General features: G+C 39.8%; 1 protein-coding gene across 1 annotated transcript; it reads left to right on the forward strand.

The window, feature by feature from the left end:
* Nucleotides 1-1,261: 1,261 nt before the first annotated feature.
* On the forward strand, nt 1,262-27,916 carry LOC134217220 (DET1- and DDB1-associated protein 1). Its single transcript, XM_062695995.1, has 4 exons — nt 1,262-1,422; nt 1,629-1,767; nt 27,042-27,103; nt 27,176-27,916. Exons 1-4 carry the CDS (start codon nt 1,420-1,422, stop codon nt 27,269-27,271), a joined length of 300 nt encoding a protein of 99 aa, XP_062551979.1. The 5' UTR covers nt 1,262-1,419; the 3' UTR covers nt 27,272-27,916.

A 27,916-nucleotide genomic window follows, 5' to 3' on the forward strand; every position in this document is an offset into this window, starting at 1 on the left:
AGTTGGGCAAATATTTATAGTGAATTAACAAAAAACTCTTATTAGTATCCAAATCATATTTTCCTTTCTCGTACACTAAAAAGTCCGTAAATGCTATATATTCGCTCCTAATACAAACTTTTTGTGGGATACCCAGACACCTACACTGCCGTAATCTGAAAAAGTGACATATACACCACTATACACCATTATCCAAAAATTGTGTTAAAATAAAGCAGTAGTACTCATCGAACTGTTTAACAGGAAAATGGTGAACCTGTACCAGGCGTTTCACCCTCCTGGGTTGGAATGATGGTTGTACTTTTGGGGCTTTTGGTAATTATGACTGTTTTCTTTATCACTTGATATAGATCGTAGTCTGAACATTGTCTAACACAAAACTATAATAATCGCCTAAATGTAGCCCTACCGCAGCACACTTACAAACATACGTTTCTGAAGGCATGGTTTTATTTCCCTTTTGTTTCCTTTTCTCATCCTCGCCTGATTTGTAGCAGGAAGTGTTGCCACATTTGCTGATATATGTGGTTCATATAATTATAGTAATTATTTTTACAGTTTATAGTTTTATAGTTTAATCTTGATGATGATTTTATTTATGCATGAGATTACGAGATTAAAAATTATTAACCTAATATTGAAACTATTATACATCTTTAAGAAACTTTATAAAATACCTTTAGATTTCATAAAACATTGCTCCCTTAATTTACTTCCTCTTCCACATATATGGCCGTGTTAACATAGAATGATTGAATTATTAATATAAATATTTTTTTTTGGTTTTGAAAGGCAAGTTGAAAGAGCTGTTACCATGTTACTGCACAACTTTTATACTGAATATAATTTAAAGCTTCATTTTTATTTTCCTACTCCTTTAAATACATTTTATAATTCAATATAAGATGCGTTATTGTTTAATCAATTCCATGAGTTATAATAAACCATTGAATGAATGATGATTTTTTAATCAGAGCCATTTTTCACTCGATTTTGCAGGGCAAAGGATAATAAATGCACCAGTGTTATGCAGAAAAGTGTTCATCTATAGAATACGTCTATCATATTTTTTTCTGTGACGTGTAACTATATTTGTTTTTGATAAATTAACCATGGATGCTTGCCTATCAGCCGCTGCCTTTAATTTATTGATTTTACAATTACTATTACAAAAATTGAAAAAGAATCCATGCTGAAATTATTTGGCAACACTGACCGGCAGCTGTCATCGGGTCAAAAACATTTCCCTTTCTTCTTCATTTTCGTTTATGTGTGTGCTTCCTGCGCTGCCATCAAACGTGAAAATCGTCAACAAAGTAGCAGCTCATTAACATCTATTTTTTGGATTTAATTATTGTATATTCGTGGACCAGATACGCTTGCGGCCGAAACCAGTGTCATCCACAGCCTTAGGATAATATGGTAAGAGTTCAGTGGCGGTGCCAGACGGTCACAATAACCCGAAACAGCGAGTCGCAATTACCTTCATTTGAGACAAAAATCTATGCTGACTGGACAATGAGGAGAGCTGAGTTTCATTTATGAACTCCCCATTCCATCCAGGAAGCTTTCTATTAAGGGTAACTCAATGTAATCTGAAGCATTTATAACCTTTGTTTGCATTCCAGTCGATAACCGATTTCCTGAAAGATCTCCCCTGCCACAATGAGGAAAACTTTTCGCTGTTTAACACGGAAAACGGCGTGAAGACATCCTCCAAGAGACCTTCGGTGTACATCCCGACGGTGGACATTCCTTCGGAACAGGGTAAGCAATGTCCGAAATTATTTCTTTTAAATTTGCTTTCTATGTGTATTAATAATATGATTGCTACGCATGTTTCGCAATCCTTTTTTGGAATACATATCATTTATGTATACGTATGTATTTATGTATAGATTACATTGCAATTACTTCAGGTAGTACTACTGAATATATATTCTGCCATTTCATTCTCTAAAAGTTTGTCGTGTCCTTACGTGATCAGACAAAAAGTCGTAGACTGCTTCATGGCCCTCTGCCTCTGTATGATTTTGGTTATTAATTGCATGAAAAATAACAAGCAAATCGAGATCAGGAAAAGACATGTGTTTTGTTATCGTTATGTTTGATCTAGTAAATTCACATTTTAATCTTTATCCTTTTTTTGATATATTCCTATCTCAATAGTCTTTAGTATTCTCAGGACAGTTCAATAGTTCTGCAGGAGTAAAATATTGGTACACCTATAAATTTATTTTGTTTTTTTTAAGGTGAGCCTTTTCATTAAATATTTTTATACTTCGTTTGTTGTTTTATGTAGAAGACAATAGGTAAATCGAAAATGATTTATTTCGCCAAAATGAAAGCATTGTAGCAGTCATCATTTTTGGTTCGCAGATCACTGTTGACTGTAAAAGGCTCCGCTGTATTATCATTTGACTTTCAAGCTCCAAGCAGTCTTTCGCTTGTGTTTAGGATTGGTATTACTAAGACTATGTCATCATTATTCTGTTATTATCAACCTACCCACGGGCCTCGGCCAATCTACCGTTAGACCGTTAGATGTTCAGTGTAGGTCTTTGTGATAAACCTCTCAGTGTACCATGAACCGCCCTAGACTGGTAGGTAGGTCATAATGCCTCGCAAAGTCTTCGGTGAAATAGTTTAATCATTAGGCTATATGTCCTTAATATTCTATTATCAGATGAGATTCTCATGTATCGAAGGGTGGCTCATCCAATACAAATCCAAAAAGCCTCCTTATCCATTATCAGCCTAATGCTGGAATCTGCAGTACATAAGGGTTCTTTCTAAAATTACGTAACACTTAATTTAATGATTTTGGACCGAAGTCTCGCTAATAAAGACAAAAAAATTGGACCGCCACCCTCCCCCTCGGAACACTTTTTGTTATGGAAGGTTTAATTTTTTTTGTATGGATCGTAACGTTCGGCTTGATCCCTCCTTCTCCCTTTAGCGTTACGTAATTTGTGAAAGGTCCCTAACAGTTGTCTTCATTCAGCACGGTTCATCGTTATCTTTAACCTTCTGTCTGTGCTCAAAAAACTTACGTTGTCTGTGCTCTGGGGTCAAATTGACCCCAAATTGAAATACTATAACTTTTAATGCTTGGCCAATTTTGGATTTTGGGGCTGTTTCGAAAGATGATTTAATCATCTTTCAGGTCGTTCTAAAATATTAACTATTGGTGGGCGGGTACATCTTGGGGAGGGGTTTTAATGAACAAGGGTATAAAACCAGTGATTTTTCATGATTATTTTACTTATATCCGAAAATCCTACCCATTTTGAACTGCACCTTTTTTAAAAAGGTTATGCAGGAAGGCATGTGCTCTGGCATGAGGCGTTGATAAGTTTAGAACTCGGCCGCCAGGTGGTGGTATATTTGAATTCATTATTTTGGACTACTTAAGGTATTCCGATATATAGAATTCTCCTCAGTGTAAATATTCTTATCGCACAAATTCAAAAATTGGAAGACGTACTCATTATATTGAGCACCGCTTTGTAGTGCTAGGCATCCTGAACAATGTTGCCGAATACAACTTGAGTGTAGGTATGAGGGATCTCAAGCTAAAGCAATATTTCATATATGCAAGAATATTGCAAGTCCGCTAGCGCCTCCTATTTGTAAATTTCCTAATTATTCATTTCGTCACATGACAGTCCATTCCCACCAGACGAACTTTATTAAAGACGTCATCTTTACAAATTTCAAATTTGTGCGATAAGAATATTTACAATGAGGAAAATTCCATATATCGGAATTACTTGAGTAGTCTAAAGTAATGAATTCAAATATACCGCCACCTAGCGACCAAGCTTCAAACTAACCAATGCCTCATATCAAAGCACACGCCTTCCTGCATAACCTTTTTGAAAAGGTGCAGTTCAAAATGGGTAGTATTCTCAGATATAAGTAAAATATGCATGAAAAATCACTTTTTTTGTACCCTTTTCACGAAAACCCCTCCCCGCGATGTAGCCACCCACCTATAGTCACACTTGGATTACGACCTGAAAGATGATTAAATTATCTTTCGACACAGCCCCAAAAATCCTAAATTGGCTAAACAATAAAAAAGTTATAGCAATTTCAATTTGGGGTCAATTTGACCCCAGAACACAGACAACGTAAGTTTTTTTGAAAAAAAGTACACTGTAGCGCATATTTTCAAGATTTTTTAAGTGAATTTGCACCTAGGAGACAGATCTCGGCGAGTTTTACCAAACTACCAAAAATTAGGAGAATCGGTTGAAAATTAAAAAAATGGCAGCCACTCAAAGTGGCCTGGGGTCATATTGACCCCAGAGCACAGACAAAAGGTTAAACCAGTGAGCCCAAGTATCGCAAGTCACTCCTTGCGACACTTTTCAGGTTTCTTTCGCCATAATTCTAATATAAAAGGATATATTCATTCTAATAGTATATGATACTTTGATTGTGTCCTCATACTAGGGATTAGACGTATAACAAGATGTACAACAAAAATATTAAAATATTAAAAAAAAATTAAAATGATGAGTGCTGCAAGTTATCCCGCAGAAGGGGTGACTTGCAACACTTTATCGAGTTCAATCATAACAAGTTTTGAACAACTTAGGCCAGAACAAATATGAATTTCCTTTTTTTGTCATATTGGTCTTTGAATAGCGAAGTGGGTGGTAAATAAAAAATAAATGGAAAAATTGATAAAATCGTAAAACTCATCAGTTTTCTTAAAGAATTTTCTAGGAATGCCCAATATTTTATTTATTTTTCCAATCAAATTTGGACTCAAATAATAAAATAAAGCCACAAAAAATCAAGGGGGCGGTGACAGACGAAGAAAATAATATTTGTTCCGGCCTTAATCATAGTGATTTTTGATCCTGGGTCATTTTGCAACGCTGTGAATTCAGGGGTCTTAGTTGGGGGAGTCGCATAATCTCCTAATTCGTTTTTGGGATTTAAAAGAATCGTTTGAAATTTTCAGACAATCGAAAGAGCTTTATGTCGGTTTAAGAAAGATGTATATCATCAGTCTTTTCCTGGATATTGGTTCTGGAAAATGTTCTCCTTTCTTTCGCTGCTATCCTAACGATTACTTTGAGATTATTCTTTTAAAAATACGTGATGAACTTAGAATAGAATAGAAAAAAATCTTTTGAAAAGCAATTCCCCACTCAACTGCAAGCAGCAAACCATCCATCAGAGTTGGTTCTTTTTGTTTAGTTAACACCGTTTGACCACCATAAGCCATAGTTTTACCACAGATAACAGATGTTGAGGCTGGCATCCCGTACGTGTGTAAACATCCTCAACCGTTAATTCAAATGTATTTTAAATTGGGACCGCGTTTGGCAATCGATTGGAGATGGCGCAAGAATCATTGTTATTGAAAACGCAGCCCGATTGCGGCTGTCAAATGCATTGGCTGCGTTCGACGGTTGTAATTCAGCTGCATCCTTAGGTACTGCCGCAATCAGTTGAGTAGATGGCAGTAGTGGGCCAACGTATATCAATTTAAAAGTTTACACAGGATTTTCAATAAAATTTGTTCTAGCTTCAATGTCTGTTATCTGTGGTTTTACTATTTTTTTTTTTGTATTTAGATAACGTGAAATTGTTGATGAGAACAAATCGTACCGCCGAGCAACTTTTCAAATGTAAAATTAGTACAGATCAAATTGCTCTATTTAACTTCCTCCGCTGCGTGAGTCAAAGTTTTCTTTTAATCTTCCTAGACTAGCATTGTTGTAAAAAGTACAACACATTGAGTAAAAACTTGATATCATTTTATCATTTCAGTCAGTTGACCAAATAGCAAAAAAAATAGTTCCTTATCAATTGAGAAGATAATGATACTGACTCAATGGAAGGTTTGGGTAAATATAACTAAATAAAAGACTAAGGTGCTCGGGGAAAAGTGACCAATAATGAATCACGATGTGCCTGTGACCGTTATTAACGAAAAAAATGTCCATCCATTCTGAACTCGTCTTCCGAAAGATATAATTTCTGAAACCCGTACCCGACCCGAACCCGACATTGTACTAATTTCCCACACGCTAAATTTCACTTACTCAGTGACTGAGTAAAATTGTATTGCCGTCTCTTTTTTTCTCACGGAAATTTTACTCAGTTTTCGCCAAAAGCAGGATAACTCATAGCTATGAGTAGTCCCGCTTTTGACGGAAACTGAGTAAAATTTCCATGAGAAAAAAGAGATAGCAACAATTTTACTCAATCTCTGAGTAAGTGAAAGTTAAGTGCAAACTCAAACCGACCCGATCCCGTCGGGTTTGGGTCTGGTTTCGGGTTTGAAAACATCTCTAGGGCGGAGTCAAGGTTCGCCGAACATGTTTGAGCATTTGTAGTGAAGTAGTGCACAAACCCCCATATATTTTTTGGTGGTTGGTGTTCAAGTTTGCCTTTCGGTCGTTCGTGTGTGATATTGTTGGTCTAATAAATTGATTGTTCGTGCCGTTGTTGGTAAAACTTGATGGATGTTGGAATAAACGAAAGGTGGAGTCAATGTTGGTCAAACTGCTTGACCGTGTGTACGTTCCATAAGTCGGATACTAGTATTCCCTGTGGCAGTTAATTTATGAAGTAAATGCATCGTAGTTCAGCAAGTCAGTTAAATTGTTGAGACGTTCCGAAGTGGTGCATATATACTTTTTACGTCTACCGTTCTCGGAAAAGGCGGTTTTCCTCTTGTGATCTAGCATTTCCCATTTTTTTCCAAATGGAACTCGTTTTCGTACCACTGCTTGAATCGAACTGGATGATGGTTGTATAACTGACACAGTGGCGTAGCCAGAAAATTGGTCTGGGGGGGGTTTTCTGAACATTTTTTTTTTCGAAAAAAAAAATTTCTTCTAAAAATGTTGTCTCTGGGGGGGGTTTTATGCCCAAAACCACCCCCCTGGCTACGCCACTGAACTGACAACAAATGATAAATTGTTGTTTAAATGTTGGTTACTAGTCTTACTAACTACTCAGTACCCATGAAAGACAAAACTGTTTCAGCGCGGTATTCTAATAAAAGCAGAATCATCATACTGAGTGTAGTTACTTGTTTGTCATAGACAATATTCTCACTTTGGTATGATTAGGAGATTAAAGTGCAAAGTGATAATTTATTTGGATGTAGTCAGGAGGAAATTCACGGTATATATGGTTGCATATTAGGGAAATATCGAACGCAAAAATCATTAAATTTGTAACTGCTATAACTTTCGATTCCCTAGCTGAAATATTTTGAAATTTTCATATCAGACGCTCGGATATTATATCTTTCGAAAGACGAGTTCAGAATGGATGGACATTTTTTTCGTTAATAACGGTCACAGGCACACCGTGGAATTATTAATTTATTTCATTGAAAATTTGTCCAAGACCAGCGCATTTTTTTCTAAACCATTTCTGATGGTGATATCAGATAATACACAGTTCTTACTCTGCTATGACTGCAGGTGGCCACCAGACGGCCTTCCGGATAATCCGGAACGTCCGTAAAATGGTCATTTTAGATAGTTCGTCCTAGCTATTCTGAAGATATTAAATAACAGATACCAAATCAATACTTCGTCTAACTTAAGTTATTCGCAAAGGATGATTTATTTCTCGCGCTTAGTATCATAGGGGCGTAACTGAATTGATCAATTTCTCTTCGTCGATCCTTTCTTTTTATTATTGCAGCAAATTTTGCTAGCTCGGCGCCGATTTTATGATTTGGTGTGATAAAGGATGATTGTATATTGCATCAGAATCAATACTCACGATTGTAGCTTTTGAAACAATTAAATTATTAACAAAATATAAAATCGATTAAGAGAAATCGATCAATACAGTTACGCCCCTATGAAACTAAGTGCGAGATTTGTAATGGCCAACTAAATTCCTGAAAATTCCTCGATGGGAATCCTGGCTACTTTGATCAGTTTCTTGATAATAATAACGAGTGACCAATCCCAACAAACATTGAATGCTGTTAAGGACAATGCTCACGGAATCCAAATTTAAAAGTACTCGCGTTTTCAAGGGCACACCACTCAATACGGAAGCAACGCATAACATTACCATTTTGGAAATAAACATGTATATTTTTGAACCAATTGAATGAAATTTGTATCCGTGCGCATTCGGTCAATCGACTTTTGATCCAAATGACCTGTTACGATAAACAACTTTTTATAAGTCCGACCAAATTTTTTTTTGACTGTACATTGCTTTCGGCCAAATTATAGTTTAGGTCAAACCAGTTTTGACCTGATAACAGTTTCCGTGAAACGTTTAGTTTTGCTAAATGGTACCTGATTAGATGTCTTTTGGCTTAAAGGTCAATATTGACTTTAAAATAGAGAGCAGGGTGGCCACTGAACCGGGAAAAACGGGAAAAGCGGGAAAAAGACGGGAAATTGAAGACACCGGGAAAAAAAGCGGGAAAAACCGGGAATTCAGAACATGAACCGGGAAAAAATAAATTTTGGACAACTTACATTCAAAATTCTTCAAAGTTTTTAATGAAGATGATATAAAGGGAATGATTTACTCTTCAGATTTCACTATTCAATCGCATTCTAACTGAGTTATTTTATTTTAGTACATAATGTGTGAGGTATAAAAAATTAGTAGTTTTTTCCAGATCCATTTGCCTCTAGATCATTTTGATTCCAATTTCGAGTAATCGGCTTTTTGACTGACTTGCGATATTTTATACGTATGCGTACATTTGTTGTAGGATATCCTCAGTTATGGGGTTGAGGGATATCCTTTAGAATAGGACCTAAACGACTTGTAATTAATTAAATCAGTTAAACAAAAACTTGGGCAAAAATATGAGTAATTTACCCCGGCCATATACAATAAATATTATAAGACATAAAAGCATAGAATCGAATATCGAAATATTCATTTTTTCAAATGAATGTTTTCAATTTTAAGTTATTTTTCTAATGTCCAAGTTTGCCTTTGTATGTACTTCTGTTATTTGTATGTAATTTCCAATTGCACAGAATTCGAAAAAAATGAATATGGTAAATAATATATATTTTCACACATGCTCAAGAGTTGTTTGGAATTATATTTGAAAATTCTACAAATCATTCAAAATGGTAATTTTTTAATACTTCGTGAATATGTTTGTAATATTCTAAAGAGTAAAATATATTTAGTTTTGTATTTTTTCACAACTAGCATTAGCATTGAACAATTCGCACAAATCGTAGCTGGTACAAGCCAAGACTACTGTATGAGAGTAGCATCACTTTCATCCGTTACCACAGATATTGATTTGGGACTAATCACCATCTGTTAGATGAAAGCAATGTACTCTCCAATAGACGAGATCTGTCCTAGCCACGCCTTTGTGAATCCTGAGGAGGGGGAAGGAAGGCTAGTTGGACACCTACTTAAGAAAGATGCAGAGAACTCTACGACCTCTCATAGGTACCACGGGAGGTTTTGGAATTGTTAGTGTGGAAGGATTTAACAGTAGGAATCGTTTTGGTGGAACGTAAAACACAGAAATAACTAAGATAGAAATACAAATTAGGAAAGGGACGAGTCTGGAATTGAACCTTCGACCACCTGCTTATAAGGCGAAGCGGTAGTCACTAGACCACCGAGCTCGTCATAGTTTAGTATTTTTCCACAACTAACCTAATATGAAAAAGTGAAAAAGATAGTTTCCTAATTTGTTACACGGGGAATAATGAATAGGTTCCATAGCTTAGAACATTTCAATATACTAATATTGAATGGGAACGTTCAAAGTTTTCAATAAAAAATCCAGGATTTACTTTCTAGACAATAATTCTAGAAATTAAAAAAGTAAAATTGAATAAATTACGAATCGAATGTTTTGATTGCCTAAAATGTGTTTAAATCTTTTTTTTTTAGAAAACTGAATCATTATTTCGGTCGGAAACGAAAATTGTCTTCGGGTTAAATCTTTGTTCAAATTAGTTTATTAATAATTTAAGTATAAAGGTATAAAAACTCTTACCCTGATTTTTTTCAAGTTAAATTAAAACCGGGAAAATTTGACAAAAATTACCGGGAAAAGCGGGAAAAAACCGGGAATTTGAAAATCGAGTTTCAGTGGCCACCCTGAGAGAGGCCACGGAATTTTGTTCAATGGGCAATATACAAAAAGACCATTTCACCAAACAAATGGCCATTTCTGATTATATCACCCGTCCAGTACGCGGTTCAGTAATTGAAATTTGGTCATATACCCGTTGGACCAAATGACATTTTCGGCCAAATGGTCCATTCCGTGAAAAAAATATTTATTGCAAATGGCATTTTTGGTCAACAATCATTTCGGCTGGACAACTTGTTAGGGCAAACGGCTTTTACGGCCATATTACCAGTTCAGCCGTCTGTCGCTTTTGGTCCATGTAACTTACCAAGAACTTCTAATCGAAAATAGAAAAAAATTTCTGAAGAAATAAAAAAAAAATTCGAAAATTCCGAGCATTTTTTCCGATGTTTTAAAGTTGGCTATGCCACACTAACCGTTTAGTGATGATCTCTCCCTGCAATAAAATCACTCTAATAAAGGATACAAAAAACTTATCGTCTTAATTAACCCTTAAAAGACTGGGACGACACTTTGACCATACTTTTGGTCATAGCTCATGACGCCGTGGGCCGATTTTCGGAATTTATATAGTTTTACAAAGGGGAATAGCAGCACTTTCAAATGCCGTTACGAAATTCCGGTTCGTAGATTCCCGTCCGGAGGAATAACCGGAAATGTAGGGGACACCTCGCATATTTCCATGTATCGAAGGTCAAATTTTAATTCTAGTTAATAGTATTCTAATAAAAATAGCTCAAATCGACAATTATATTAATATATGATTGCCAGGAATCGATATCTGTGAATCAATAGACTTATATTGACAACTACGTCCACTATTCCGGGACCGGAATCACCGGTATGTGGTTCCGGAGGACCAAATCAAAATTTCAGAGAACCATACCATGCGACACATCAAATTACATTGCCGCAACGAGATATGACCAACGAAAGTATAATCGGACCGTTTTGGACATATGTGACCACTCTGGCACAGGTTCCGGTAAGCCACTATCCGGTTCCAGAGGACCAAATCAAAATTTCAGAGAACCATACCATGCGACACATCAAATTACACTGCCGCGACGAGATATGGCCAACGAAAGTGTAATCGGACCGTTTTGGACACATGTGACCACTCTGGAACAGGTTCCAGTACGCCACTATCCGGTTCCGGGGGACCAAATCAAAATTTCAGAGAACCACACCATGCGACACATCAAATTACACTGTCGCGACGAGATATGGCCAACGAAAGTGTAATCGGACCGTTTTGGACACATGTGACCACTCTGGCACAGGTTCCGGTACGATACTATCCGGTTCCGGAGGACCAAATCAAAATTTCAGAGAACCATACCATGCGACACATCAAATTACACTGCCGCGACGAGATATGGCCAACGAAAGTGCAATCAGACCGTTTTGGACACATGTGACCACTCTGGAACAGGTTCCGGTAAGCCACTATCCGTTTCCAGAGGACCAAATCAAAATTTCTGAGAACCATACCATGCGACACATCAAATTACACTGCCGCGACAAGATATGGCCAACGAAAGTGTAATCGGACCGTTTTGGACACATGTAACCACTCTGGCACAGGTTCCAGTACGCCACTATCCGGTTCCGGAGGACCAAATCAAAATATCAGAGAACCATACCATGCGACACATCAAATTACACTGCCGCGACGAGATATGGCCAACGAAAGTGCAATCGGACCGTTTCCAGGAATCGATATCTGTGAATCAATAGACTTATATTGACAACTACGTCCACTATTCCGGGACCGGAATCACCGGTATGTGGTTCCGGAGGACCAAATCAAAATTTCCGAGAACCATACCATGCGACACATCAAATTACATTGCCGCAACGAGATATGACCAACGAAAGTATAATCGGACCGTTTTGGACACATGTGACCACTCTGGCACAGGTTCCGGTAAGCCACTATCCGGTTCCAGAGGACCAAATCAAAATTTCAGAGAACCACACCATGCGACACATCAAATTACACTGCCGCGACGAAATATGGCCAACGAAAGTGTAATCGGACCTTTTGGACACATGTGACCACTCTGGAACAGGTTCCAGTACGCCACTATCCGGTTCCGGAGGACCAAATCAAAATTTCAGAGAACCACACCATGCGACACATCAAATTACACTGCCGCGACGAGATATGGCCAACGAAAGTGTAATCGGACCGTTTTGGACACATGTGACCACTCTGGAACAGGTTCCAGTACGCCACTATCCGGTTCCGGAGGACCAAATCAAAATTTCAGAGAACCACACCATGCGACACATCAAATTACACTGTCGCGACGAGATATGGCCAACGAAAGTGTAATCGGACCGTTTTGGACACATGTGACCACTCTGGCACAGGTTCCGGTACGATACTATCCGGTTCCGGAGGACCAAATCAAAATTTCAGAGAACCATACCATGCGACACATCAAATTACACTGCCGCGACGAGATATGGCCAACGAAAGTGCAATCAGACCGTTTTGGACACATGTGACCACTCTGGAACAGGTTCCGGTAAGCCACTATCCGTTTCCAGAGGACCAAATCAAAATTTCTGAGAACCATACCATGCGACACATCAAATTACACTGCCGCGACAAGATATGGCCAACGAAAGAGTAATCGGACCGTTTTGGACACATGTGACCACTCTGGCACAGGTTCCAGTACGCCACTATCCGGTTCCGGAGGACCAAATCAAAATATCAGAGAACCATACCATGCGACACATCAAATTACACTGCCGCGACGAGATACGGCCAACGAAAGTGTAATCGGACCGTTGCCAGGAATCGATATCTGTGAATCAATAGACTTATATTGACAACTACGTCCACTATTCCGGGACCGGAATCACCGGTATGTGGTTCCGGAGGACCAAATCAAAATTTCCGAGAACCATACCATGCGACACATCAAATTACATTGCCGCAACGAGATATGACCAACGAAAGTATAATCGGACCGTTTTGGACACATGTGACCACTCTGGCACAGGTTCCGGTAAGCCACTATCCGGTTCCAGAGGACCAAATCAAAATTTCAGAGAACCATACCATGCGACACATCAAATTACACTGCCGCGACGAGATATGGCCAACGAAAGTGTAATCGGACCGTTTTGGACACATGTGACCACTCTGGAACAGGTTCCAGTACGCCACTATCCGGTTCCGGGGGACCAAATCAAAATTTCAGAGAACCACACCATGCGACACATCAAATTACACTGTCGCGACAAGATATGGCCAACGAAAGTGTAATCGGACCGTTTTGGACACATGTGACCACTCTGGAACAGGTTCCAGTACGCCACTATCCGGTTCCGGGGGACCAAATCAAAATTTCAGAGAACCACACCATGCGACACATCAAATTACACTGTCGCGACGAGATATGGCCAACGAAAGTGTAATCGGACCGTTTTGGACACATGTGACCACTCTGGCACAGGTTCCGGTACGATACTATCCGGTTCCGGAGGACCAAATCAAAATTTCAGAGAACCATACCATGCGACACATCAAATTACACTGCCGCGACGAGATATGGCCAACGAAAGTGCAATCAGACCGTTTTGGACACATGTGACCACTCTGGAACAGGTTCCGGTAAGCCACTATCCGTTTCCAGAGGACCAAATCAAAATTTCTGAGAACCATACCATGCGACACATCAAATTACACTGCCGCGACAAGATATGGCCAACGAAAGTGTAATCGGACCGTTTTGGACACATGTAACCACTCTGGCACAGGTTCCAGTACGCCACTATCCGGTTCCGGAGGACCAAATCAAAATATCAGAGAACCATACCATGCGACACATCAAATTACACTGCCGCGACGAGATACGGCCAACGAAAGTGTAATCGGACCGTTGCCAGGAATCGATATCTGTGAATCAATAGACTTATATTGACAACTACGTCCACTATTCCGGGACCGGAATCACCGGTATGTGGTTCCGGAGGACCAAATCAAAATTTCCGAGAACCATACCATGCGACACATCAAATTACATTGCCGCAACGAGATATGACCAACGAAAGTATAATCGGACCGTTTTGAACACATGTGACCACTCTGGCACAGGTTCCGGTAAGCCACTATCCGGTTCCAGAGGACCAAATCAAAATTTCAGAGAACCACACCATGCGACACATCAAATTACACTGCCGCGACGAAATATGGCCAACGAAAGTGTAATCGGACCGTTTTGGACACATGTGACCACTCTGGAACAGGTTCCAGTACGCCACTATCCGGTTCCGAAGGACCAAATCAAAATTTCAGAGAACCACACCATGCGACACATCAAATTACACTGTCGCGACAAGATATGGCTAACGAAAGTGTAATCGGACCGTTTTGGACACATGTGACCACTCTGGAACAGGTTCCAGTACGCCACTATCCGGTTCCGGGGGACCAAATCAAAATTTCAGAGAACCACACCATGCGACACATCAAATTACACTGTCGCGACGAGATATGGCCAACGAAAGTGTAATCGGACCGTTTTGGACACATGTGACCACTCTGGCACAGGTTCCGGTACGATACTATACGGTTCCGGAGGACCAAATCAAAATATCAGAGAACCATACCATGCGACACATCAAATTACACTGCCGCAACGAGATATGACCATCGAAAGTGTAATCGGACCGTTTTGGTCACATGTGACCACTCTGGCACAGGTTCCGGTACGATACTATCCGGTTCCGGAGGACCAAATCAAAATTTCAGAGAACCATACCATGCGACACATCAAATTACACTGCCGCGACGAGATATGGCCAACGAAAGTGCAATCAGACCGTTTTGGACACATGTGACCACTCTGGAACAGGTTCCGGTAAGCCACTATCCGTTTCCAGAGGACCAAATCAAAATTTCTGAGAACCATACCATGCGACACATCAAATTACACTGCCGCGACAAGATATGGCCAACGAAAGTGTAATCGGACCGTTTTGTACACATGTAACCACTCTGGCACAGGTTCCAGTACGCCACTATCCGGTTCCGGAGGACCAAATCAAAATATCAGAGAACCATACCATGCGACACATCAAATTACACTGCCGCAACGAGATATGACCAACGAAAGTGTAATCGGACCGTTTTGGTCACATGTGAGCACTCTGGCACAGGTTCCGGTACGCCACTATCCGGTTCCGGAGGGCAAAATCAAAATTTCAGAGAACCATACCATGCGACACATCAAATTACACTGCCGCGACGAGATACGGCCAACGAAAGTGTAATCGGACCGTTTTGGACACATGTGACCACTCCGGCACAAATTCCGGTACGCCACAAAATCAAAGTTTTAAGAGAACCATACCATGCGACACATCAAATTACACTGCCGCGACAAGATATGGCCAATGAAATTGTAATCGGACCGTTTTGGACCCATGTCACCACTCTGGCACAGGTTCCGGTACGCCACTATCCGGTTCCGGAGAACCAAATCAAAATATTAGAGAACCATACCATGTGACACATCAAATTACACTGCCGCGACGAGATATGGCCAACGAAATTGTAATGGGACCGTTTTGAGCACATGTGACCACTCTGGCACAGGTTCCGGTGCGCCACTATCCGGTTTCGGGGGACCAAATCAAAATTTTAGAGAACCATACCATGCGACATATCAAATTACAATGCCGCGACAAGATATGGCCAACGAAAGAGTAATCGGACTGTTTTGAGCACATGTGACCACTCTGGCACAGGTTCCGGTGCGCCACTATCCGGTTTCGGGGGACCAAATCAAAATTTCAGAGAACCATACCATGCCACACATCAAATTACACTGCCGCAGCAAGATATGGCCAACGAAATTGTAATCGGACCGTTTTGGACTCATGTGACCACTCTGGCACAGGTTCCGGTATGCCACTATCCAGAGGACCAAATAAAAAGTGCTGAGAACCATCGAATCGAAATTTCAGGAATTGCAATTGAAGCGTTTTGGGCTCATTTGACCTTTCAATGTAGCCAAAATGCACATACTAGCTCGAGATCTGGAAGACAATATCAAAATATGGATGAGCTGTAGTATGGAACCCACCAGATGGTAGTGTATCAAAGATACAGGGACAATGAAACAACATATCATGAGCATGAGCAGGGTAACCGTACAACTTGTAGCTGCTACTTAGTGAATGACTAGTACATGAGAAATTGTATTGACCACCAAGTGAATAAAGCTTGAATTTTTAGCTATCCATGTTTTGGAATTTCAATGCATTGTGGCATTGACTTAGTAAGTCAGTGGCCGTTACAAATATTTAATAAACACTATATCTTACTGGTCTCCGAAAGGTAAAGAGAGAACAAGTGTCCGTAAAAAAATAAAAAACTCCACAGATTTATAAAAGAATGTTTTGAAAATCCTCAAAATATTCCGGAAATTATACGGTTGCTCCCTCAAATTCTTATTCTTATTAGTCCGATTACACTTTTGTTGGCCATATCTCGTCGCGGCAGTGTAATTGATGTGTCGCATGGTATGGTTCTCTGAAATTTTGATTTTGTCCTCCGGAACCGGATAGTGGCGTACCGCAACCTGTGCCAGAGTGGTCACATGTGTCCAAAACGGTCCGATTACACTTTCGTTGGCCATATCTCGTCGCGGCAGTGTAATTTGATGTGTCGAATGGTATGGTTCTCTGGAATTTTGATTTGGTCCTCCGGAACCGGATAGTGGCGTACCGGAACCTGTGCCAGAGTGGTCACATGTGTCCAAAACGGTCCGATTACACTTTCGTTGGTCATATCTCGTCGCGGCAGTGTAATTTGATGTGTCGAATGGTATGGTTCTCTGGAATTTTGATTTGGTCCTCCGGAACCGGATAGTGGCGTACCGGAACCTGTGCCAGAGTGGTCACATGTGTCCAAAACGGTCCGATTACACTTTTGTTGGTCATATCTCGTCGTGGCAGTGTAATTTGATGTGTCGCATGGTATGGTTCTCTGGAATTTTGATTTGGTCTTCCGGAACCGGATAGTGGCGTACCGGAACCTGTGCCAGAGTGGTCACATGTGTCCAAAACGGTCCGATTATACTTTCGTTAGCCGTATCTCGTCGCGGCAGTGTAATTTGATGTGTCGCATGGTATGGTTCTCTGAAATTTTTAATTGGTCCTACGGAACCGGATAGTGGCGTATCGGAACCTGTGCCAGAGTGGTCACATGTGTCCAAAACGGTCCGATTACACTTTCGTTGGTCATATCTCGTTGCGGCAATGTAATTTGATGTGTCGCATGGTATGGTTCTCTGAAATTTTGATTTGGTCCTCTGGAACCGGATAGTGGCTTACCGGAACCTGTGCCAGAGTGGTCACATGTGTCCAAAACGGTCCGATTATACTTTCGTTGGCCGTATCTCGTCGCGGCAGTGTAATTTGATGTGTCGCATGGTATGGTTCTCTGAAATTTTGATTTGGTCCTCCGGAACCGGATAGTGGCGTACCGGAACCTGTTCCAGAGTGGTCACATGTGTCCAAAACGGTCCGATTACACTTTCGTTGGCCATATCTCGTCGCGGCAGTGTAATTTGATGTGTCGCATGGTATGGTTCTCTGAAATTTTGATTTGGTCCTCCGGAACCGGATAGTGGCGTACCGGAACCTGTTCCAGAGTGGTCACATGTGTCCAAAACGGTCCGATTACACTTTCGTTGGCCATATCTCGTCGCGGCAGTGTAATTTGATGTGTCGCATAGTATGGTTCTCAGATATTTTGATTTGGTCCTCTGGAACCGGATAGTGGCTTACCGGAACCTGTGCCAGAGTGGTCACATGTGTCCAAAACGGTCCGATTACACTTTCGTTGGTCATATCTCGTTGCGGCAATGTAATTTGATGTGTCGCATGGTATGGTTCTCTGAAATTTTGATTTGGTCCTCCGGAACCACATACCGGTGATTCCGGTCCCGGAATAGTGGACGTAGTTGTCAATATAAGTCTATTGATTCACAAATATCGATTCCCGGCAATCATATATTAATATAATTGTCGATTTGATCTATTTTTATTAGAATACTATTGACTACAATTAAAATATGACCTTTGATATATGGAAATATGCGAGGTGTCCCCTACATTTCCGGTTATTTCTCCGGACGGGAATCTACGAACCGGAATTTCGTAACGGCATTTGAAAGTGCTGCTATTCCCCTTTGTAAAACTATATAAATTCCGAAAATCGGCCCACGGCATCATAAGTTATGACCAAAAGTATGGTCGAAGTGTCGTCCCAGTCTTTTAAGGGTTAATCTAGATTGAGAAAGTCAACATTGAAGCATCTCTTTTACCATTCACAATTTTCTGTATGAATTTCAAAGAATACTCAACAGAAACTCAATAGGAACTTTCCGTGGATATTTCGAATATTTTCCTGTAGAAATTTGGAACAACTTCCCATGAAAACTCTGAAGAGATGCTTGTAAGAAGATTCTCATGTAAATTTCAAACAATTTTTTTTGGTATATCCAAAGAGCTCCTCTTGGTAATTCCAAAGAGTTCTCGAAACTTGAAAGCAGTTTCCGTGGAAAATCTAACAATAATTTTCAATGAATATTCTGGAAAAACTGGAAATCTTTCATCAAAATTTTGAGGCAAAATTCAAACGATTCTGCCATTATTATCTTGAAAATATTCAAAATGATAAATTCAGCCGAACGACACTTTCGGCCTAATGTCCATTTCGGCCAAATGGCCCTTTCTACCAAAAGACCATTTCGGCCGAAGGAAATATTCTCGATTTTCCACCCAAAGGAACTCTTAGACCAAATGACATTCTCGGCCAAATAACTTTAGGCTAGATATCCTAGCTAATTCTGAAAACATAATGAGATAGGGGAATTACGGCTTTGACAGGTTTTGTTCTATTATTGTCAGGGGTTTTTTTTATGACTGATTTTGCTCAAATGTGGCCTAAATATTCTTTGCATATCAAAGAATATTGTGGCCAAATTTCATAAAATTTGGTCGACAGAAACCCCCCTGACAATAATAGAACCAAACATGCCAAAGCCGTCTTTTCCCCTTTATAGAAATATAGAAAACATATTTTGGTTTTAACATCAAATTAACTAATAATTTGTTTTCAAATATGTATAAATCATCACATATTTTGATCTCATTTTGCTGTATATTACTAAATTGAATGATATGACATCAAACTGTATACTTATTTTGTTATCGAAAACCAATATGAAAATTAGTTTTCGTTTTGTTCTCATCGACAGCAAGAATAGTTTTTGATTTGATGTCACAGTAAGATGTTTCTGATATTACGGTTTGTTATTGTAACCGTTAAAACGACAAAAAAGATATCCAATTAAGTAAACATAATCGATGATTTCACAGCATTAAAACGAGTTATCGACTTGCTCTTAAGCTTTGCTCGGGTAGGCTTCTATCAAATAGTTTTTCGGTTGAACGACATAGGGGGAAAGACGGCTTTGGCAGGTTTTGTTCTATTATTAGCAGGGGGTTCTAACCTTATTTATTTATTTATCATCAGACTAAGGCCGGAGTGGCCTGTGCTGCACATAAAAGACGAGGCATTCCACGGGGCATGTCAGTCGATCCTGAGCGACCATTTCGAAAATATTTGAAACTCTGCACAGTTTTTCAATTTCATGTAAATCGTCATTTTCGATATCAAATCTTCATATTGAGTCATGACTAACTTTTCAAAAGGGTGTATGTGAAAATGGTTCAAAAATATTTAAAAGCTGCACAGCAAAAACGGAATGTTCGATTGTTATGATTTTTCAGCAAAGTTAGACAACTAAATGGTGATTCTTAAGAAAATGTGCACAGTAAAAAAAATTTTTTGCCTTTAAAAATATCATTTTTGTCACAAAACTCAAATATCTCAAAACCCTATCTTTTCGAACGTAATTTTTTAGGAAAACGGTCCATTATATTAGCTATCTACCATAAAAATTTGGTGATGGTAAACTAATAAACAAAAACGTTATGACATTTCAAACATTTCACAATTTTCACATTTAGTAAAAAAAATTTTCTGTGTAAGTTATTTCGAGAATTGCAGTTTGATGCAGATTTTATTGTTAAGGGACGTGATTTAAACAAGTTGTTTTCATGATATTTTGATTTAATTATTCATAGCATCTATAAGAAACTTAGACACGATCCAGTGTTGTGATCAAAAGTATTGATAGTGTCATAATTTTCATTGCACGTGACTGGCGAAAAATTCTTTTAATAGTGTTGAAACCTGTTGATAATAACGTTGATAGAAACATATCAGAAATGTTATTTTTAAGACAAAAGCTGCAAAATCAAAGATTTATATACACGTGTACGTCTATAGTTTACCTGCAAAAATATACCTCTTAGAGAATAGACTTTATGATCGGGAGGAAACGGGTATCTTCAACAACAACAAATGCATGATAGGTACATACCATGACAATGTTTCACGAAAAGCAAAAAATTACTACTACTAAGGTTGTTAAAGATCTTATAGTAATTTTTTCTTCAGTCAAGCAAATGACACCAAACTAGTCAGTAAAAACTTAAAAGTGATTTTGTTTATTGAAATATTACGAACAACATGAGTAGCCGCTTTCTCAACTGTTGTAGGCCGTTTGATGGAAAAAAGTGTTCAAAAGAGTTACGAAATCTCACCGAAAGCACCATAGATAAACTGAAAGCGACTGGTTATGCTCCAATGTCCACATTGAATACAAATTTACGCATTTGCACGTCCTGCCGTCTAAACGTTGACAAAAGAGCAATCTGTATATCATCGGTTGAGCAGAGCGCAGGAAGTTCGAAAACGACAGCAACTGAGGAATTGCCAGATGTATCGACAACAACTGAGGAATTACCAGAAGTATTAAGTGCTGAGAGCCTTGCCACCGTACCATCAGCGAAATCTGTTTCAACAAATCAATCGGAAGATGAGTGTATCCAAAAGGTCAACATCGAACGCTTTAACGAGGGCATAGCTGGGATAAAAGTGACTCTGATTAAATGGAGTAAGATGGACTACGTTTATTACCCGGAGAAAAATACCGTGAAATAAACGAAGCTGTACGAAGAAACCTCTTCAAATTAGGGACCTGATGATGTGGAAAATACAGACTACGATGAGGTAATTATAAATATGAAGGAAAGGTTCTCGAATGCAGCCACGACAAGGAAAGAAAAATTATTGATTTTGTCGATGCTGCCAAGTTCGTGGTGCCATTGATGAGTTCAAAACCAATAGAAATACAGTAAAAGAGGCAAAACAATTGAAGAATAACTGTCTTTCAACCAAAAATACTAGGTCTAGTACTGCATTAACAGATGAGACAAAAGAAATAGTAGTTCAATATTTTGAAGATGATGAAGTAAGTCGAGCTATGCCTGGTCAAAAAGATTATGTATCAGTAAAAAAGATGGAAAGCGTCAAGCAATCCAAAAACGATTAATGATGACGATTTTGAAAGAAGCGTACACACGCTTCAAGGAAATTCACGATAATATTAAAATAGGTTTTCCTCATTTGCAAGCCTTCGGCCAAGGCAATGTAAGCTTCTTTCCAATTCAGGAACACATAATGTGTGTGTGTGCACAACCCATGAGAATATTAATCTTATTTTACATAGTTTGAAAAGAATCAATTTAACAAAGGATATTAAAATGTTAACTGGTAGTCTTTTGTGTGAAAATACAACATCAAATTGCTATCTACGATCTTGTTCGGATTGTCCAGATTCTTCATCATTGGAAAATACTTTATTCGCTGAGTTTGAAGAAAAATATATTGATCAGTTATCATTTGAGCAATGGGTGACCACGGATAGGTGTGACATAGAAACTATTGTAAAACCTGTAGATGAGTTTGTGTCATCCCTTGAAATTAGAAAGTTTAATCCCTCACGATTTCATTAAAACAGAACAATCCAGCTTTTTAAAAAATACGAAAAATACATTACAAAATGGTGAATTTTTAGTCATTTGTGATTTTTCTGAAAATTACAGCTTTGTATTGCAAGATGAAGTGCAGTCCCATCACTGGAACGTACAACAAGCTACAATTCATCCATTCGTTATTTATTTTAATGGAAGTACGCAAATTGAACACTTAAGTTTTATTATAATTTCCGAAGATTTAAGACACGATTCAGTATCCGTAAACTTGTTCATTGAAAAAATGATTAACTTTTACGCGTTGATAAGCATAAAGAAGTCAAAAAGATATATTTCATGTCTGATGGAGCAGCGTCGCAGTACAAAAATCGTAAGAATTTTTCGAGCCTATGTCAATTTAAATCAATGTACGGAATTGATGCAGAATGGCATTTTTGCTACATCACATGGCAAAGGTCCTTGTGATGCTATTGGAGGAACAATAAAGCGCATGGCCACAAGAGCAAGTTTAGCCAAAGAACGTGAGCATCCAATTAAAACTGCGAAAGAACTTTTTGATTGGGCAAATCGTAGAAAAGAAAAGATTTAACCAAATTATCATTTTGTTTTACTACTACTGAAGAGTACGAAATAAAGGCTTCAGAGCTCAGCGAGCAATTTAATAACGCGAAAACGATCCAAGGAACCCAAAAATTTCACTGTTTCATTCCATTGTCGGAAAATAAAATTAAAGCAAAACTATACTCAAACTGTGCTGATAATAATTCAAAAGTGTTCGATATTTTAAAAAATTTGAATAAAAATAAATAAAAAATAAGTATTAATAAACTGTTTTCATGATATCATAACCCATACCAAAATTCAAACCCAAAACTCTTAGAGTTTCTATAACAACATTGTGTAACTGCCACATTTAATTTAATACTTAGGATTTTCATTTTTTTTTATTTATACATATAATATTTATACATATAATATACATAATATCGATGAATACATAAATATGGAATATCATACAAACAACTTGTTTAACTCACGCAAGGCCCTTAACAATAAAATCAGCATCAAACTGCGATTCTTGAAAAAAATTTTTTTTGTTTACTATATGTGAAAATTGTGAAATGTTTGAAATGTCATAACTTTTTTGTTTATTAGTTTACCATCACCAAATTTTTATGGTAGATAGCTAATATAATGGACCGTTTTCCCTAAAAAAATTACGTTCGAAAAAAGATAGGGTTTTGAGATATTTGAGTTTTTGTGACAAAAATGATATTTTTAAAGGCAAAAAAAAATTTTTTTTACTGTGCGCATTTTCTTAAGAATCACCATTTAGTTGTCTAACTTTGCTGAAAAAATCATAACAATCGAACATTCCGTTTTTGCTGTGCAGCTTTTTAAATATTTTTGAACCATTTTCACATACACCCTTTTGAAAAGTTAGTCGTGACTCAATATGAAGATTTGATATCGAAAAATGACGATTTAGATGAAATTGAAAAACTGTGCAAAGTTTCAACTCAATAGAAAATCATGAATTAAAAATTTTCTTAAATTTTGATGCTGTTGCTTGGAATCGCTCATCTCCATTCAGCTCGGTTCATGGCTGCACTTCGCCAACCACGCAGTCTGCGGAGGGTCCGCAAGTCGTCCTCCACCTCATCGATCCACCTTGCCCGCTGTGCACCTCGCCTTCTTGTTCCCGTCGGATCGTTGTCGAGAACCATTTTCACCGGATTACTGTCCGACATTCTGGCTACGTGCCCGGCCCACCGCAGTCTTCCGATTTTCGCGGTGAGAACGATGGATGGTTCTCCCAACAGCTGATGCAACTCGTGGTTCATTCGCCTCCTCCACGTACCGTCCGCCATCTGCACCCCACCATAGATGGTACGCAACACTTTCCTTTCGAAAACTCCCAGTGCGCGTTGGTCCTCCACGAGCATCGTCCAGGTCTCGTGTCCGTAGAGAACTACCGGTCTAATAAGCGTTTTGTAGATAGTCAGTTTGGTACGGCGGCGAACTCTATTCGATCGGAGCGTCTTGCGGAGTCCAAAGTACGTACGATTTCCAGCCACTATGCGTCTCCGAATTTTTCTGCTGGTATCGTTATCGGCGGTCACCAGTGAGCCCAAGTACACGAATTCTTCAACCACCTCGATTTCGTCACCACCGATAGAAACTCGTGGTGGGTGGCTCACATTGACCTCTCTTAAGCCTCTTCCTATCATGTACTTCGTCTTCGACGTGTTGATGACTAGTCCAATCCGTTTAGCTTCGCTTTTCAGTCTGATGTAGGCTTCCTCCATCTTCTCAAAGCTACGTGCCATGATATCAATGTCGTCGGCGAAACCAAATAACTGGACGGACTTCGTGAAAATCGTACCACTCGTGTCAATCCCTGCCCTTCGTATTACTCCCTCCAAAGCGATGTTGAATAGCAGACACGAAAGACCATCACCTTGCCGTAACCCTCTACGCGTTTCGAAGGGACTCGAGAATGCCCATGAAACTCGAACTACGCACATCACCCGATCCATCGTCGCCTTGATCAACCGTATCAGTTTATCCGGAAATCCGTTTTCGTGCATTAGCTGCCATAGCTGGTCCCGATCGATTGTATCATATGCGGCTTTGAAGTCGATAAATAGATGATGTGTGGGCACGTTGTATTCGCGGCATTTCTGCAATACCTGACGTATGGCGAACACCTGGTCTGTGGTAGAGCGTTCACCCATAAATCCCGCCTGGTACTGCCCCACGAACTCTCTTGCAATTGGTGTTAGTCGACGGCATAAAATTTGGGAGAGTACCTTGTAGGCGGCGTTCAGCAATGTGATTGCGCGGTAGTTGCTACAATCCAGCTTATCGCCCTTTTTGTAGATGGGACACACGACACCGTCCATCCACTCCTGCGGCAGAACCTTATCCTCCCAAACCTTGGTAATCACCCAGTGCAGCGCTCTAGCCAGTGCTTCACCACCGTGTTTAAACAGCTCTCCTGGTAGTTGGTCAACTCCAGGGGCTTTGTTGTTTTTCAGCCGGCCGATCTCCTCATGGATTTCCTGGAGATTCGGAGCCGGAAGTCGCATGTCCTGCGCGCGTGCTCCTAGGTTCATTACCATACCGCCACCGTTGTCTGCCATATCGCCATTCAGGTGCTCTTCGTAGTGCTGCCGCCACCTTTGGATCACCTCACGCTCGTTCGTAGGTTCCCGTTTATGTCCTTACACATATCGGGCTGTGGCACGTGGCCCTTACGTGAACGGTTCAACTTTTCATAGAACTTTCGTGCGTTATTAGTGCTATACAGTTCCTCCGTCTCTTCACGGTCTCGATCTTCCTGCTGGCGCTTTTCCTCCGGAAAATCGAGTTTTGTCTGTTCCGCGCCCGTTTGTATCGTGCCTCGTTCGCCCTCGTGCGGTGTTGCAGCAATCTCGCCCATGCTGCATTCTTCTCCTCAACTAACTGCTCACATTCGTCGTCATACCAGTCGTTTTTCTGATCCGGAGCCACCGTGCCTAGTGCAGCGGTTGCGGTGCTTTCAATGGCGGATCGAATATCTCTCCATCCATCTTCAAGAAATGCTGCGCCTAGCTGCTCTTCCGTTGGAAGTGCCACTTTCAGCTGCTGCACGTATTCTTGGGCTAGTCTACCGTCTTGTAGCCGCCCAATGTTAAGCCGCGGCGTCCGACTTCGACGCGTGTTGTACACCGTCGAGAGTTTTGAGCGCAGGCATACTGCAACGAGGTAGTGGTCGGATTCAATATTCGCACTGCGGTAAGTGCGTACGTTCGTGATGTCGGAGGAGAATTTACCATCGATTAGAACGTGGTCGATTTGGTTTTCCGTTACTTGATTAGGTGATTTCTATATGGCCTTGTGGATATTCTTGCGAGGGAAGAAAGTGCTTCGGACTACCATTCCGCGGGAGGCTGCAAAGTTTATGCATCGTTGGTCATTGTCGTTCGATGCGGTATGCAGACTATCAGGTCCGATGACCGATCTATGGGCAGTGCACGTTGATGATGCTATAGTTGAAGAAACGGCCTTTTATCCTCAGCTTGCACATCCTTGCGTTGATTGGCTGCCACCCAATCACGCGTTGGCGCATCTTTCCCAGCACTATGAAGCCGGTTCCCAGCTCGTTGGTGGTGCCACAGCTTTGGTAGAAGGTAGCCGCTCGATGCCCGCTTTTCCACACTTTCTGTCCTGTCCAGCAGATTTCCTGCAGCGCTACGACATCGAAGTTTCGGGGATGTAATTCATCGTAGATTATCCTGTCGCAACCTGCGAAGCCTAGCAACTTGCAGTTCCATGTTCCAAGCTTCCCATCGTGATCCTTTATTCGTCGCCCAGGTCGTTGCCGATTGTATCGAGTCGTATTATCTTCTATGTCGTTCGTAATAGTCGTTATTAAAGGCGGCTTATTGGGCCTGCGCAAACCTCCTGTCTCGTCGGAGGGCCGTCGTGTTAGGGCTGTTTAGCGTCCCACCTAACACCAGGACTTGGGCTTGTGCGCTTTGAGCGGCACACTGTCGCTTTGGCGGAGCCTACTTGCGGATACATGCAGCTTTTTATAGAGGTTTAACAGGGCCCACTGTCAAACCCCACCACATCCTAGGCAGGCGCCACAACTCGCAGATGGCCTGGGGAGGGATCGTCAAGCCCTTGGACATAGTCCCTGCTGCCCCTTATAATACTTTCACTATATTACTTAAAATGTTTTAATTTTAGATTGCTCGACGAGATTATACGTTTTATAGAAAGCAAAAGTTTTATGTTTCGCAAAAGAAACAATGCTGAAAAATAATTTACCTTGTCATACTCTTCCATAATGAAATTTCATCATCAAATCGAGTGACAATAAAGTAGAACCAAATTAACATTAAAATGTATACGATGCTCAAAAACGGCCCTGACCATCTTACCCCGTAACCCATCTTGCCCCGACTAAAATCATATGAGAGTACTAACGTTTTTTTTTTCATTTTCTCTTCTACAGTGATAGTGACTGAAAAAAAGAATATTCTTCTACGTTATCTTCATCAACAATGGGACAAAAAAGTAATCATTATTTTAAATATGTTTGCTAAAACAATATACATTCAATTAAACATTCATTTTTATACTTTACAGAATGCGCCCAAAAAGCGGGAACACGGAAACGATGGCTCCAACGATACCCTCAGGAAACGACCCCGCCTGGAACCCCGGGAAAACAACAACACGTAAACCTACAACCACTTCTGTCTTTCTACCGTTTCTCGTATCTGCCAGTGAAACAAAATGTCGCGTGAAAAAAAATCAATGCCAACCAATCCAAGAAAGGAACATCTATGAATGACACAGCGTTCCGACCAATAGAAAACCTTTTTAGACTTCATGACAGCCCAAAGTAGATTTAGAGAACTAGGGAAAGGGGTGTTAAATATTGTTCAATAAATGCTGGGTCATTTATTTTCGTTTCTGTCTGAATAATTGAAAAGCATCATGGAACTTTTTCACCATTTATTTCGAATCCGAATCATTTAATCGACGATTGAATTAGCAGTTCGTAATAACAAATAAAACCATACGCAGAAAATAGAATCGCATTCGAGAATCTTTCGATTGGATGAAGCATCTTAGAATCAGATCCACGATACCTCCGATTAATTCGCCGTGGTTTATTGAGTTTGGGTTCAAATTAGCGCGCAGCAGTTTTCACTTCCGTTGCCGCATAGGAGCAGCATCTTCGAAATTAGATCCTAAGTTTTCTTTATGTTTCTCTACTTCGGTTTGCACTTGTTTGTCACCGTAAATAATTTTGTGCAAAGTATCTGTAATTAGTATTGTGTAAAATAAACGAATAATGATGATGTATTCTTCTTCCAAGAA

This window comes from Armigeres subalbatus, chromosome 2, assembly GCF_024139115.2.
Source record: "Armigeres subalbatus isolate Guangzhou_Male chromosome 2, GZ_Asu_2, whole genome shotgun sequence".
Classification (NCBI taxonomy): Eukaryota; Metazoa; Arthropoda; class Insecta; order Diptera; family Culicidae; genus Armigeres; species Armigeres subalbatus.

What these genes read in the sequence shown, in the direction of transcription:
- LOC134217220 (XM_062695995.1), top strand. An exon ending in GGACATTCCTTCGGAACAGG is followed by an intron (nt 1,768 to 27,041) that starts GTAAGCAATGTC and finishes TCTCTTCTACAG; the next exon opens with TGATAGTGACTGAAAAAAAG. An exon ending in ATCAACAATGGGACAAAAAA is followed by an intron (nt 27,104 to 27,175) that starts GTAATCATTATT and finishes TATACTTTACAG; the next exon opens with AATGCGCCCAAAAAGCGGGA.